Source organism: Barbatula barbatula (genome assembly GCF_947034865.1).
Source record: "Barbatula barbatula genome assembly, chromosome: 3".
Taxonomy (NCBI): domain Eukaryota; kingdom Metazoa; phylum Chordata; class Actinopteri; order Cypriniformes; family Nemacheilidae; genus Barbatula; species Barbatula barbatula.
In genome coordinates, this window is record NC_136764.1 from 12,670,070 (window position 1) to 12,685,775 (window position 15,706).

Genomic DNA, 15,706 nt, shown 5'->3' on the forward strand with positions numbered 1-15,706 from the left:
TTGCAATGCCACTTTGTAAACCTAGATAAAAAATAAAGCTGTGCTCTCTTTGAAAGATGAAGTGAATCATAATCTTCAAAGGGGACAGGAATTATTCGAAATCTGGGATTATTTTAGCATAAAATCTCAGCTAAACTAAATTGATGTGGCAAATCTTTCAGATGACTGAATTTGATTATGTAAAGTTGTGCTTGGAAAAACATTGTCTGAACACAAAGTTTTATGGAGTGATAAGAGTAACGTTTAATTTCAGTTTTTACTGTGCTTTAGTTTTTAAATGAAATGGATTACAGTTTTACCTAAATTGGTTACATACAGAGTCTATAGAGTATTCAGATCAGTGGTTAACCGACATTCATACAATTTTCAAATGGCTGAAAAATGTTAAGAAATCATTTACTCAACTATATATTGTTTACGGTTTCACCGGCACATGCCAGTCCCAAATTTAACTTCCGGTCTGTGTTTGGTTATAATAACAATCTATTTTATATTTAATCTATATTATTATTAATTTATATTAATATTGAATTGTATATTGTTGTATTAAATTAAATTAAAACTACTCAACAGGTATTGATTCTTTGCGGAGGTCTACCGGAAGTTAAGTTTGGGCCACATACCATTTGTTTATGTTATTTCTGCTGAAACCGTATACATCTCAACTTTGGTCTCAGTGTCTCTCTCAGTGGCACTGCACATTTTGTGTCTTATCTTATTTCAAATACTTCATTCAGTTCACTTCATGGATATCTACTGAATTTAAAATAAAAAGTAAATTACATCAAAGATGCTTAAAATGAAAAATATACTTTAGGCACCAAAATGCCACATTGTAATACCTGAAACATTCCTATAGTTTTGAAAATTTGCAGAATTACTGTAAAAGTCATTACACAACCAATATTGTAGCCACTGTCCTCCCTTCTCTGTATTATTTATGTGTGACTTCTGTCCTTCCATTGAATTGTCAAGGTGCCACAGCCCTAATCTATTGTAACCTCTTATCTTTTCCAAACATGCAGACCTGCATGGCTTGAACCTGTGTGCCACTGGCCCGTATCCCCAGTAGGGTTTGGCCAGTCAGAATGCACAAACATAGCGAACAGGAATCCGTTCTTTAAGCTTTGATTCATCAAAAGGTTACAAGTTCTCTACACAACCTCTAGAGAGCTCACAGGAAAGACGCAAGATTTGATATTGATGATCGGAGGGAACAATAAAGCAGCAGGAATGAAAAGCTAAGGAACATGACAAATAAGATGATGGCATTTGTAATATCAAATTCCAAGGTCTCTCCCTGCTCAACTTCTGAATGACACAGCGGCGCTTTTATCACAGCACACAATGAAGGACCTTGTGCAACGTCAGAAAAGTCGGGTACGTGTGAAAATCTCAGAATAAAGAATGTTCCGTGAGCAAGCACAAAATGGGAGAGGTTTTAAAAGATGCATAAACCTCTTAAAGAACCTCTTATAATATTTATAACCGTCAAGGAAACAGCCCTTTACAGCTTTATCAGAAGTAAAACTATAGAATTTTGTAAAGTGTGGCTGTTGGTGAGTAAACGAAGGAATTAGCCACTTTTCATCTCTCTCCACTGGCTACCGGTTGAAGCCCGTATCAGATTCAAGTCACTAATGCTTGCCTACAGGACTATCACTGGATCTGCACCGGCATACTTTCACACCCTCCTACACCGCATTGATCCATACCACTAGGTGGCGCCCCTTCCACTTCATTGACTGATCACATCCTATCACTCTACACACACTTCCTGTTTGTTAAGTATTTTAGTAGTCTCAGCCTCGGACGTCACATGCCCATGGACCTTTGGCTAAACGTCTGATGCATAAGGCACACTTTTCTGTAAACACTTCAGCACGTTCAAAGTCGTCATATGATGGGTTGAATTTCACAAGATTTTCGGAAGACGTGTGTGTATTCTTTAATAGTCCGCCTGGAAACAACACGAAGCTGTCTTATCTGAGAAGTAAGCTGTCATGTTTACAACGCTCCTTGCCTCGTCCAAGATGGCCACCTCTGAGTTCCCTGCCTCGTCCAAGATGGCCACTACTAGCCTTCCCGCTCTTCCTGCGCCTCCCTGGCCACCTGACCAGCCTGCGCCTCTGCGCCTCTGCGCCAGGGCCCAAGCCCGCAGCCAAGCCCTGTTCCTGTTCATGGTGCTGGCCCTGGATTTGTATAAGGAGTGTCTGGAAGCCGCTCCGTAAGGGGGGGGTTATTTAACAGTCCTGTCTGTGTTTCCCTTGTTGTAGTGTGCCTTGACATTCCTGTTGTTTCTGTCTAGCTCCGCCCCCTTGTTAGTTACCATGGACTTTAATCAAAGACCACACCCATCTAATCTGTTGCCATAGCTATTCCTTGATTCATTGCCACTTTCCCTGTGTATATATACCCCTGTGATTTCCTATTGTCTTTTGTTGGTTATTAGATGTATTTTCAGTTGTTTTGTTCTGGTTATGCCTTGCCATGTCTGATCTTGCTCATGTTTTTGTTCTTGGATGTTACCTTCATTTGGACTCATTAAATCACTTAATAGCTGCACTCTGTTTCATGCTTGGACTAACTCATTACACAGCCAGATAAAAGACTAACATTTGTGTACAGTTGTGTTAAATACTGATCAATGTACAACATTGCAGATAAAAACATGGCATCATTTCAAAATAAAATAACAATAATATTTCACACAGCCATTAAATCAATTCACTGGCCTGTATACAGTGTTCATGTCAGATAAGCAGTGAGACCCACGATTAATGAGATACTTGATGTTTGACCAATTGTTGAGCTGAAAATTAACCTTAATGGAGAGAAAAAAAAGATTGGAGGGGCTGGATAAATATAGCTGTCATGAATCAGACCTCTGTGGCTCTCTCTAATGGCCACCGGAGGGCACGCTCTCCTGAGTATTGACTTTCCCGGACTACATTTCCCATGCACCCCGCATTGAGACTAATCACCTGCACAGGGGTTCTCCATGATCTGCTCTACTTAAGCAGCATTCACACTCTTACTCATTGTGAAGTCTTGTTTTGTCCCGGCTGACATTTCTAAGTGTTAACCTTGATAGTCTGTGAACCGTCTGTGTATTATCCTGGATTGTTTGACTACTGTCGATTCTCTGACACCTGCACTTGTGACCTTGCTCTCTGGAACTTCGACTGCTTTGCTGCCAGCCCTGACTCTTGCCTGGTATCGTCTCTGTTAATACTCTGCCTCTGATATTCCTGCCACTGTTGTTTGATCACTGCCTGTTTGACCTTGATCTCGATTATTAAAAGTTAATCTGCAATGGATCCACATGCTTCCGACCCCTCACTACAATAGCATCCTTATCAGCTCAATCTATTTTTATACTTTCTTCTCACCACCTTCACAGGACTGTGTTAATTTTGTCAAACCCTTGAGAGTTGAACGGCACCTCCAAATGTGCCAGATCCACATTCCACAAAAATAGTCAAACTGTAAAAAGGCTTAGAGTTATCCTTAGTAAATCTGGTTATAAATGGATTTTTATAGGATGGCCTAATGGTCGCATCTGAACATCCTGGATCTGGTTTAAGGATTATCGCATTTTGGTGATGAAGACAGCAGATGTGGGTGGAAAACCTGTCAAAACTGCAGCTTATCTGATGCAGACTCATTATTGAGATGATGTAAGGATTAGAGTTGCAGTTAAAAAGTGATCATTGACAGTGTGGTTACTGACATGTCATAACAGTGTGCTACGGCTTACAGAAAGGCTGAAAAGCAGATGATTTAATTTGCTTTAATACTGTTATTTAGAGGTCCAATGTGTAATTTTTTTGTAGGATTGATTGACAGAAATGCAATATAATATACAGTACATAACTATGTCTTCAGAGGTGTATAAAAACCTCACATAATAAAGCGTTTTGTTTTTAGTAGAATTAGCTATTTCCATCTATAAACACCGCAGAACCCTTTGCATGGAATTCCGCATGTTGTATGTAGTCCTGAACCACTCTAGACCGTGATTTGTAAATAAATGATCTCTTTCAGGAAAAAAGCGAAAACATGATGACATCTTTGTCATCTTTGACTTTTAGTCGCTATCTTGTTTCCCTAAAAGACACACTTCAAGAAGCCCTGACCTTTCAAACCACCTGCTGGTGGAAAATATCAGGCTAATAAATCTCACCTGTGGGACCGGCAAGCTCTATTTAATAACAGTTATGGGAAATGATGATTACAGGTGCATTTCACATCTCCTTGCAAATGTTTGAGAAATGCATATTCAATTAATCCAACTAATCACTTCACCGCAGGCTGTTTGGTTACAAGAGAGACTGTTCATGTTTTGGTCTCTAAAGGTTCTTCAAAGGTTTGTTGTAGAATTTTAGGTCAGCAAGGAACCTTCTTTTTATCTGTAATCATTTATTAGTACAGCCAAACATTTAACATTAGATTACATTAAGATTAACACACAGACCCACAAATAACTGTTATTGTGCTTTTAGGCGTAAACCAAACAATGCCGGTTACTACAGTGTATTGTTTTGCTACAAATATTAGAAAAAAATATTAGAAAATATTTGTTGATCCAACTGAAGTAGTCCTAAATGCGATGCTACAATTGTACTATGTATGTGCATTTACACAGATCATAATTAGTTCATTGTGGCTGTAATCTTAAATTATCTATGTAATTAACTATACAGCCCTATCGTATAGGCACACTAGTCAGGATCAAACAGACTACCGATCAGATAGACACAATGAGACTGTTAGATCTGCCTGCATGAGGGCTGGAGTACTGGAGGAGTCCTCAGGCTGTAGTTCTGCACAGCAAAAGGGTTTCAATGACACTCTTTCCTATTGGGGATTTCACGCCTGACTTTGAAGCAAGATGAAAAAATAACCCTTATGGTTGTTCATCCCATCGATTTAAAAAAGGGCAGTAAGAAAGTAGGAAGAAATATCTATTCATATCTAATGTCATAAATAATATCTAGATTCTAGAAGTAAAATGTGACACGATATTTCATACTAGTATAAACTAATATTTGAATTTTATTAAAAGATAAATATAAACTAACAAATCTGAAAGAACACATCTAACAGTAATATTGCTGCTTTGGAACAATGCAAATTGTGAAAGGCGCTATATAAATAAAATTGAATTGAATTAATATACAAAACACATCAACTACACTACAACTAATAGCCTATTTAAGTTTGTATCTCAGTGATGCTGGCAGCCCAGATGATCAGGACATTAAAAACATTTTGATTCATTTGTGAAGAAATGATGTCAACATTTTAAACATTATATTTTTAATCATGGGTGTCAGCATCCCATTAACATCCAAATGAGACTCTTTAAATCATTTAGGCATCAATGGGGTACTGCCATTTTAATTTATTTATTGTGTCTTTTCATTCAGCAGATGCTTTTCTCCAAAGCAACCTACAACTTAGGAACACAACAAAGGCCTATGCCTAAAATGATATTTGTTATTCAAAAAATTATTTGAGAACAATTTGCATGACTGCTTTAGAATTAGTATTATAAAGTTTTATTAAATTAACACTGCATATAGGAATTTATAGTATGTTTTTAACATTTGACCTGTGTTTCCTCTCTCCTTATCTTGGGTGTGTGGTTCTAGGTGATGGCCCCTGTTCATGTGTGTGCGTGCGTGTCTGTGTGTGTCTGCGCATCTGTGTGTGTGCACGCTTGTGTGTCTGTGTGTGTTTGTGCGTGTTATGTGGAGTGATGTTTGTGTGGGTGTGTTTGAATCGGTGTGTGTGTTCTGTTATTTCACCTTTTTTTTTGTTTACAAAAAATCTTATATTTTTTGCTTATAGTCAATATGTTTCTTGTACAGCTGCTTTGTAACAATGAAATTTGTAAAAATGCGCTATATAAATAAAGTTGACTTGACTTGACTTGACTTCAAATACTGCATGCATAAGTGCTTCAACCTGCCCCCAGTGCTTTGGAAGCATACATTTGCATTAAAAAGCCGTCGTAATGTAATCAGCAGGCCACTATGAGCAAATATCTTACTGTACTGAATCTGCACTAAAAAATGAAAGGCTACGATTTGCCTGCAGAGCCGTTTTATCCACAATTGTGAACAAAACCACACTGAACAAAGTTACACACACTGCAAGCACATGGGGGAATACCACCGAGCACTGATTTGTGCACATAACGTACTCGGTTACTTACGTAACCTCGGTTCCCTGAGATACGGGAACGAGTACTGCGTAGCAGGACGCTATGGGGAAAACTCCTTTTTCTCCGATGACTGAAGCAATTCAAAAGCGCAGTGAAACTGCACGGTGATTGGTTGGAAAAAAGCAGAGCTTTAAACCAATCGTAGCGGAGCTGCCGGACCAATGGCGATGGCACCCGCCAAAATGGGCGGGGCTTATGGCTATATAAGCAGACACATCGCCGTAGGGTCTTCAGGTTACTTCGACTGAAGCGACGACACAGCAGCTCGTAGCACGGCAAGGAACGCAGTACTCGTTCCCGTATCTCAGGGAACCGAGGTTACGTAAGTAACCGAGTACGTTCCCTATCGATACTTCACTCGTACTGCGTAGCAGGACGCTATGGGGAACCAGTATAATCACGCCGTGCTACAGATGGAACGAAAAACATAAATAGTCTCGGAGCCTTGGCTCGGAGACGGGGTAAAGCAGGGAAACCCTGACAGCGGCGAAAGCCAAGCTAGAAGGTGGCCTAGACCGGTTATCGTCCCAAAGTAATTAAGTGCTGGCGTGGCACTAGCCATGGCTCAGCGACCTAATTCAAGCAGAAAGGACCCGGGCCTGAAGGGCCGGAACGTCCAGATTGTAAAATCTTGTAAAAGTGGACGGCGAAGCCCAGCAGGCCGCCGCACAGATATCTTTTATAGAGACACCGCTATAACATTCCCAGGAAGAGGCAACGCCTCTAGTGGAATGGGCTCTAACTCTCGTGGGACATTGAAGGCCCAAGGAAGAGTAAGCCAGCGATATAGCCTCAACTATCCACTTCGATAGTCTATGTTTCGAGACCGAGGACCCTTTGGTGCGGTCGCCGAAGCACACAAAGAGCTGTTCCGACCGTCTGAATAGGGCGGAGCGCTCAATGTATATTTTTAATGCTCTGACTGGGCAGAGCAGACTAAGCTCTGGGTCCCGCTCGGAGGAGGGGAGAGCAGAGAGCGAAATGACCTGTGCTCTGAACGGAGTAGAGAGCACCTTAGGTACATGGCCATGCCTTGGTTTGAGGACGACTCTGGCGTCGTTCGGCCCAAATTCCAGACAGGATGGGCTCACAGAGAGAGCCTGTAGGTCCCCCACACGCTTCACCGATGCTAAAGCGAGAAGCAGAGCGGTCTTGAGCGTTAATGAACGGAGGTCCGTAGATAGCAGAGGCTCAAAGGGAGGACCCTTTAGAGCCCTCAGGACCGTGGGCAGATCCCAAGTGGGAACTGTAAGAGGGCGAGGGGGGTGTAGCCGCCTGGAGCCCTTCAGGAAACGAACGATAAGATCGTTCTTGCCCACTCCTTGTCCTCCAGTGAGGTTGTGTGAGGCTGAAATAGCCGCCACATAGACTTTGAGTGTGGAAGGGGCACGGCCGTTATCCAACAACTCTTGTAAAAATGACAGTATCAGTGATACGTCACAGGACACTGGGTCAGCGCCGCGTGTTGTACACCAGGAGGCGAAGACAGACCATTTGAGGGCGTAGAGGCGTCTAGTAGACGGAGCTCTAGCTTGTGATATGGTGTTCAGTACGCTCTCTGGGAGGTCCGTAGGCTCCCATCGAGAGGCCAAAGGTGCAGAGCCCACAGCTCTGGCTGGGGGTGCCATATCGTGTTCCCTGCCTGAGAGAGGAGGTCCCGCCTCAGGGGAATGGGCCACGGGGCTGCTACTAGCAGCTGGGAGAGATCCGCGACCCAAGGCTGGTTCGTCCACCGAGGGGCTACCAATAGCACTCGGTGCGCTGATCCCTGATTCTCCTGATCGTCTGCTGCCAGAGCGCGATCGGGGGAAAAGCATAGAGGAGCCGGTTGGGCCAAGCGTGGGCCAAGGCGTCCTTGCCCTTCGAGAAGTACGTCGGGCAATGAGTATTGTCTTCTGAGGCGAAAAGGTCGACTTCCGCCTTGCCGAAGATTTGCCAGATTCGCTGAACCGACATGGGGTGGAGCGTCCATTCATGATTTATGTAAGATACCACCGTCATGCTGTCTGATCGGACTAAGACGTGACGATCTTTTAGCACCGGTAGGAAGTAGCGGAGAGCCAACCATACTGCCTGCATTTCCAGGTAGTTGATATGGAGGCTTCTTTCCTGGTTCGACCAGAGGCCGAAGGCCGGTTCGCCATCGCACAGAGCCCCCCAACCCGTGTTGGAGGCGTCTGTCGTGACCACTTTCCGGCTGGATGTGGAAACCCCGGGTGTGAATGAGGCCGCAAGCCGTCGAATGACCAGAGCTCGTTCTGGCGATATTCTGGCGGTCATGCGTTTTGAGTCGAAGACTGTTCCCAGGAACAAAATACGTTGGCTGGGTGACAGTGCGCTCTTTACAAGATTGATCCTGAGTCCCAGGCACTCCAGGTGGCTGAGGAGGAGGGATCTGTGGGACCTTAGCTCGTCCTCCGACTGGGCTAGAACAAGCCAGTCGTCGAGGTAATTCAGAATGCGGATTCCCTTCTGTCTGAGAGGGGAAAGAGCCGCATCCATGCACTTCGTTAAAGTGCGGGGAGCTAGAGAGAGTCCGAATGGAAGGACCATGTATTGATAAGCAATTCCCTCGTAGGCGAATCTCAAGAATCGCCTGTGACGAGGGGCTATCTGAATGTGGAAGTAAGCATCTTCCAGGTCCAGAGAGAAAAACCAGTCCTCTGGGCGAATTTGCGAGAGGATCTGCTTCATCGTGAGCATTCTGAAGCGCCGTTTCATAAGGGCGCGATTCAGATGCCTGAGATCGAGGATGGGGCGGAAGCCGCCGTCCTTCTTTGGTACGAGAAGTACCGGCTGTAGAAGCCTGACTCGATTTGATCTGGGGGAACCATTTCTATGGCTCTTTTTCCCAGTAAATTCCTCAACTCCGTGCGCAGAACGTGAGAATTTGAGTCCTGCACTCGGGTGGGGACGACCCCGCGGAAGCGCGGGGGTCGACGAGCAAACTGGAGTGAATATCCACGGGATATTATTTCCAGAACCCAATCTGATACCCCGGGGATGGCCCTCCAGGCCTTGGCCCGGGCGGCAAGGGTTTGGGTGCAAAGAGGAGGTACGCCGCCCTTTGGGGGCTTGACTCCCAAGGATAATGGAAGAGGAAGCTTGCTCTTTTTTTGACAATGTTTGTGTTTTATAAAACATTTTGCAGAATGTGGTGTGGGCGTTAGAAAAGGCCCCGCACTTACAACATTGCACATTATCAACACATTTTTGCCGGCACCCGGAACTGAACGGGGTGACCTGGCAGACATGAGAGCAGTCTTTGAAGGAGGGCCGGCTGGAGCCCTCCTTCAAACCCTCCACCGCCGGTCCGAAGAGGCCGGTCGTGGAAATAGGAGCATCCAGGAAGGGGACCTTCTCCGCATCCTTGATCTCCGTCAGCGTCAGCCATAGATGACGCTCGAGCACTACTAAACTGGCCATGGATCTGCCTATCGCCTGGGCCGTGGCCTTGGTGGCGCGTAGAGCAAGATCCATCGCGCTCCGTAGCTCTCTGAAGAGCGCAGGGTCAGGGTCAGACTCATCCATGCCTTGGAGGAGCTTCGCCTGGTAGACCTGGAGCACTGCCATGGAGTGAAGCGCTGAGGCCGCCTGGCCTGAGGACGAGTATGCGCGTCCAGCGAGGGCCGAGGTGGTTCTGCACGGCTTTGAAGGATGAGACGCTTTAGCCCTCCATCCGATGGCGGTGGGCGGACACAGATGTGCGGCCACAGACTCATCGAGGGGGGTAGCTTCTAAACCCAGCTCGTTAACCGCCTTCGTGAGGACCCGGAAGAGCTCGGAGTCCGCACTGGGGGCGTGTCTGCCGGGTTCTGGAGACGGCGAGGGGGCGGGGTCATCCAACGAACCCGCTAACTCCTCCCCGTCTGAAGCCGCTAACGACATGGCGTCGTCATCCTCCGGTTCGTTTCCACCGAACGAGATCATGTCACAGGCGGCCGCCAGTGGACGCTGATCTGTTCGGGTGAAACAGACCGGGGAAACATCTCTCTGCGGGGAAGGCGAGGCACGGCGAGCCGGCGTGAGCTCGCGCTTCCCCGAGCGCTTTGCTCCTCTACCCCGCTGCTTCGCTGGCACAGTGTCCTGTGCGCGCAGAGGCGGGGGGGGAGGGGCGGAGTCGCTCTCTGAAAAGAAAGCTATCCGCGAGCGCAGAGAGGAGAGACTCATACTCTCACAGTGAGAGCATTCCGTCTCTTTGAGCGCGTGTCTGCCGGGTTCTGGAGACGGCGAGGGGGCGGGGTCATCCAACGAACCCGCTAACTCCTCCCCGTCTGAGCGCGCAAAAGACATGGCGTCGTCATCCTCCGGTTCGTTTCCACCGAACGAGATCATGTCACAGGCGGCCGCCAGTGGACGCTGATCTGTTCGAGTGAAACAGACCGGGGAAACATCTCTCTGCGGGGAACGCGAGGCACGGCGAGCCGGCGTGAGCTCGCGCTTCCCCGAGCGCTTTGCTCCTCTACCCCGCTGCTTCGCTGGCACAGTGTCCTGTGTGCGCAGAGGCGGGGGGGAGGGGCGGAGTCGCTCTCTGAAGAAAGCTATCCGCGAGCGCAGAGAGGAGAGACTCATACTCTCGCAGTGAGAGCATTCCGTCTCTTTGAGCGCGTCCTTTGCGTGGGAGAGACCCAGACATGAGACGCACTCCTCGTGCCCGTCAGCGGCGTGTAGGAAACTACACGAGCGACAGGTACGGCGCGGCATTGTAGCGCAGTGAAAACTGCACGTGAATGCCGCAGGAAATTTGCTCTAACACTCTCTGAAAAGAAAGTGTGTGTGAAAATATGCTCTTTCAGCGTCGCCGGATAGCGGCAGGGAAAAGACCGTGCTGAAGCGAGAACCGTTCGCTCGCGAAGCCGCCCACAGAATCCGCCGGAGCGAAGCCGCTGACGAATCCGCTGAAGCGAAGGCGCTGAGCAGGAGGTCGAATCCGCTGCAGGTGCTCTCTCGACGGCGAAGCAGTCAGTCTCGGGAAGCGAAGACGAGTCGTCGCTGAAGGAGAAGAGATCTGAAGACCCTACGGCGATGTGTCTGCTTATATAGCCATAAGCCCCGCCCATTTTGGCGGGTGCCATCGCCATTGGTCCGGCAGCTCCGCTACGATTGGTTTAAAGCTCTGCTTTTTTCCAACCAATCACCGAGCAGTTTCACTGCGCTTTTGAATTGCTTCAGTCATCGGAGAAAAAGGAGTTTTCCCCATAGCGTCCTGCTACGCAGTACGAGTGAAGTATCGATAGGGAACTGCCAGCTACCGCAGCTTTATAATATCAATGTGGAGTCAACACATGCATTTAAGCACGAATCATTTTATAATGCTAATAAGGCACAACCCACTGCCATATAATGAATATAATACTAACAAATCCATATGACAGAGATGTTATTGACAACACTACATCAATTACCATATGTGTCCTTCTGAAGTACACTGTAAACATTTCATTTCATGACTGAACAAACTGAACAAATCCCCTCAATTGTTGTACGCTGTCTCCATTCCTCCACGCTTTAATGGCTGGTGTCTCTCCATCGTGTGATCTAACCTAATTATCTACGATTAGCTTCAAACAGACATGATAAGCTTCAAACAGACACCGTTTCTCATCAAACTCAAAACCAGCATGTCAGCTAATTTCCCCGCCATATTTCCAGATGATGATATTACATTTGCCGAACTACTTTTGAAATCAAGACAGCACCACAGACAAGACAAACAGTGTCAGCATGGAGGCAGTGTGTGAGCGTGTTATTCAGCTATACAGACACGAATGGTGTCAGCATGGAGGCAGTGTGCCTCGTGTGTGTAGTAGGAGAACATCACAGCCGCTATGGCAAGCCATTTTGACATAAAATACGCCTGGCCGTACTAGTCATAATTTAGTTTTGACTAGTCAAAATTCCAATTCCAGATATCTCTTCTGTAATTTTGAGTCGTCGCAATTGGAATTAGTATATCTACAATGTGATTATTACTAGTCATAACAGGCAATGAAGATATCTACAATGTTATTCTGGCTATTCATAATATACATTTGAGATATCTACAATGCTGTTTTGACTAGTCATATTCTTCCATTGACTTCCATTGAAAAATATTTTCAGATATCTACAAATGTGTTTTGACTGGTAGAAACTGCAATTAAAGATATCTATAATTCATTTTGTACTAGGCATAATTCCAATTAGAGATATCTTGAACTAATTTTTACTAGTGATAATTCAATTAGAGATATCTCTAACTGAGTTACCACCAGTAGAAATCATAATTAGAGATATCTGTAACTGGTCTTTGACTAGTCATAATCACATTTAAGATATCTTTAATGAATCATTTTTAAAGATATCCAAAATCACATTTGCAGATATCTGAAAGCAACTTATTACTAGTCTTATTTTAATTGTAGATATCTTGAATTGGATTTTTGACTCGACAAAACTAAATTAGAGATATCTTGAATTCATATTTTTCCTAGTGATATCTCATTTAAAGATATCTGCAATTTAATTTTGAATATCTCAGTCTGATTTGTAACTAGGAAGATCTTTCTTTGGATATATCTTCATTTAGCTTGGCGACAGGAAGAATTTCAATATAGATATCTGGAATTAACATTCTAACTAGTCAAAATTACTTCATAGATATCTAAAATGAATGCATGCAAATACACTTTTTCTAAGCCCCACCTTAAGCGTTTTTAACCAATCCTTCCTTGGAAACTGTTGTCAGCTGCCATTTTGTCAAATAATTATATAATAAAGGTCTTACATTTTGTGTCATTCAAACTGATTCATACAAAAGTCATTTTAAAAGAATGAAAATAAAAACTTAGCATAAGGTATGCAGAGGTAATAGTAAAATATCGTAATGTTGGAGATTTGTGCTGTGGATTAAATAGTGTTTGCCTTTATTCCAAATGAACACATTTAAGATACGCATCTGTATAGGAATCATGTCTGGTGCAACAATTTGATTCATTTGTAAATATTTAATTGCACTGGACTCATCACTGAACACAACAGAACATCACCATCATTGATCTCTTTTACAATACTCCCATCTTGTGTGTAACTACCTAAAGACACAACTTAACCTGCATTAACAATACATACTGTATGCATAACGAAACATATTTATAAATGCCATTAATGAATGTTAAACTATGATTCACTTGAAATCTTCTTCAAAAAAGTTATATATTTTGTATATATACAAAATAAATTACAACAAAACAAGCAGTTTGCTGATCTTTGTATTTATTGAACATTACACATTGATTGGTCCGCTTTGTCACATGACTGCAATTAAAATATCAGCGCTATGCAGACAAGCTTGTTGGACATCTTTTACCACATGAATGCATCCAAATATTATTTAATAATCACGTAACAAGCCTACTTCATTCGGTTCTTTTCTCTCCTTGACAAGTTACAAACGCTGTCTACTGTTGTTAGCCGTTAGCACAAGGTATATGGAGGTGTAACCCTTATTTCAGTTAGATGGAAGGGTCTTTAATACATCCAACTGGAGAAAGCGTAACAGCTAACAAACCCATAGACATCCATTTTAAAAACTAGCCTGTTGTCTCCTTGCTGTGTTCCGATGAAGCTAAGGTGATAGCATTAGCCGTCGCGCTTTTGGTTTTGGCTCTGGTGTAGGGGAGGAGCTGAGGAGATTAAATCTCACGTCACACAACAGCAGATTCGACTAGGTGCAGGCACAATTCAGATATCTTAAAATATAATTGTGACTAGTCGAAACTGAATTCGAGATATCTTTAAATACTTTGCGTACGTGTGACGAGATAATTTTAGATATCTATGACATCAGTACAGATATCTCAAATAGAGTTTTGACTAGTCAAAACATATTTAGATATCTCGAATCAGATTTCTTACTAGCGCAATTATAATTGCAGATATCTCTAATTATCAATTTGACTAGTGAAATTATAATTATGACTCGTCGAAATACAATTGAAACTATCTAAAATATATTTTATGGATAGTCAAACCATAGGTTTATATGTCAAAACGGCTTGCCATACAGCCGCTTCATTTCACACATTAGACCAAAGAGCATGTGGCAGAGCAGAGAACATTGTCCCTCTCTCACAGAAGCACAAATGGGGAGCAAACAATTGCCTACATTATTAACATTGTTGTGTCAATAAATAAGAAGGCATCTGTCTATCTATCTATCTGTCTATCTATCCATCTATCTATCTTTTTGTACAACTCACAGTGTGGAAGGCAACTGGCTCTCCTTTGAACCCTTGATATAACTCAGCTTTTACCCAAGGACTGACTCGCTGACTCAAAATATAGGCTATAGGCAAACTCTGTCCTACAAGGATGCACATGTCCTTCTTCTCATACATTGTTCTTGAATTTATACAAAGCAAGCAGAAGTAAAACCAACTCTTTTGACAAAAAAAACTACAATTAATGCAACATTCATGTAGAACATATGCACGAAAATAAACATCTCCGTCCGGCAGGAATGCACCCTCAGTTTTTTTATGTATATGAAGCAAATAGTAGAAATATCAACTGCTTTGACACAAATAATGCAACATTAGTGTAGAAAACATAAACCGTTCCTAAATATTCGAGCGTATATAAATAAACGTCTCTGCCCAGGGATGCACCTGCCCTACTCCACTAACATATTTCTTCATTTACACCAAGCAAATACGACATAAATGTTTCAAACTTGCGCATTAACTAAAAATAGAAATCTTACCACAAGCTACAGAAAGAAACTTACTTGTTGTGTTGTATTTGACGCCATTGATGTACTCAGGACACGGTTGCTCAACTATACGACCAGAGTTGCTTCTCGGCCAGCAAGTTCCGATCTCATCCGTGGTGGCGTTACAGTAGAGACCTTAAAACATGAATGAAAGAGGTGTTCATCGACGCGCACTAAACATCACATTAGCACATGCGTTAATAAAGGAGTAAAGTCCGGACCGTCGTAATTCATCAAACCGAACGATGAATTGTCGTATAAAGTGCTCTGTATAGCATCCAAAAGAGTACAGTTGGGCTCGCCGAACTCTCCGATGATGAACTGAAACAGAGTCGCGTCCATTATTGTAAAGGCGTTAAGTCGAACAGAAATGAGGGTTTCGGTAGGTTGAGACAGGAGTGAGTGAGTGAGTCTGCTCCCCTGTCAACTTGATCCAATTCGCCTCTTAACTGATGACAAGTGCCCCCTGAGCGCGCGTCAAGGCGCGTGGACTGTGGCTAGTCTGTGAGCGCGCCGATTAACGCAATGATGATGTCACTGGGATCGAAGCGGCGGCTTGAAATATTCCATAAGTGACGTTCTGTTGTTCTCCTTCCGTTGTTTTATAATCCTTTCGATGGACTATATGAAAATATATTGTGTCAATGTTTGATTTTAAGACACGCTCAAATGTTGAACTTATAATTAATCATGTTAATTATATTCTTTATGAATTAACATTT

At 43.8% G+C, this 15,706-nt stretch overlaps 1 protein-coding gene across 1 annotated transcript; it reads right to left on the minus strand.

Annotated features, from left to right (window-relative positions):
* Positions 1-4,743: 4,743 nt before the first annotated feature.
* Positions 4,744-15,326, minus strand: crhr2 (corticotropin releasing hormone receptor 2; the record flags this gene model as incomplete). The annotated part of the gene is made up of 3 exons (XM_079453679.1): positions 4,744-4,826; positions 15,000-15,119; positions 15,206-15,326. 3 exons carry the CDS (start codon positions 15,324-15,326, stop codon positions 4,744-4,746), a joined length of 324 nt encoding a protein of 107 aa, XP_079309805.1.
* Positions 15,327-15,706: the final 380 nt, after the last annotated feature.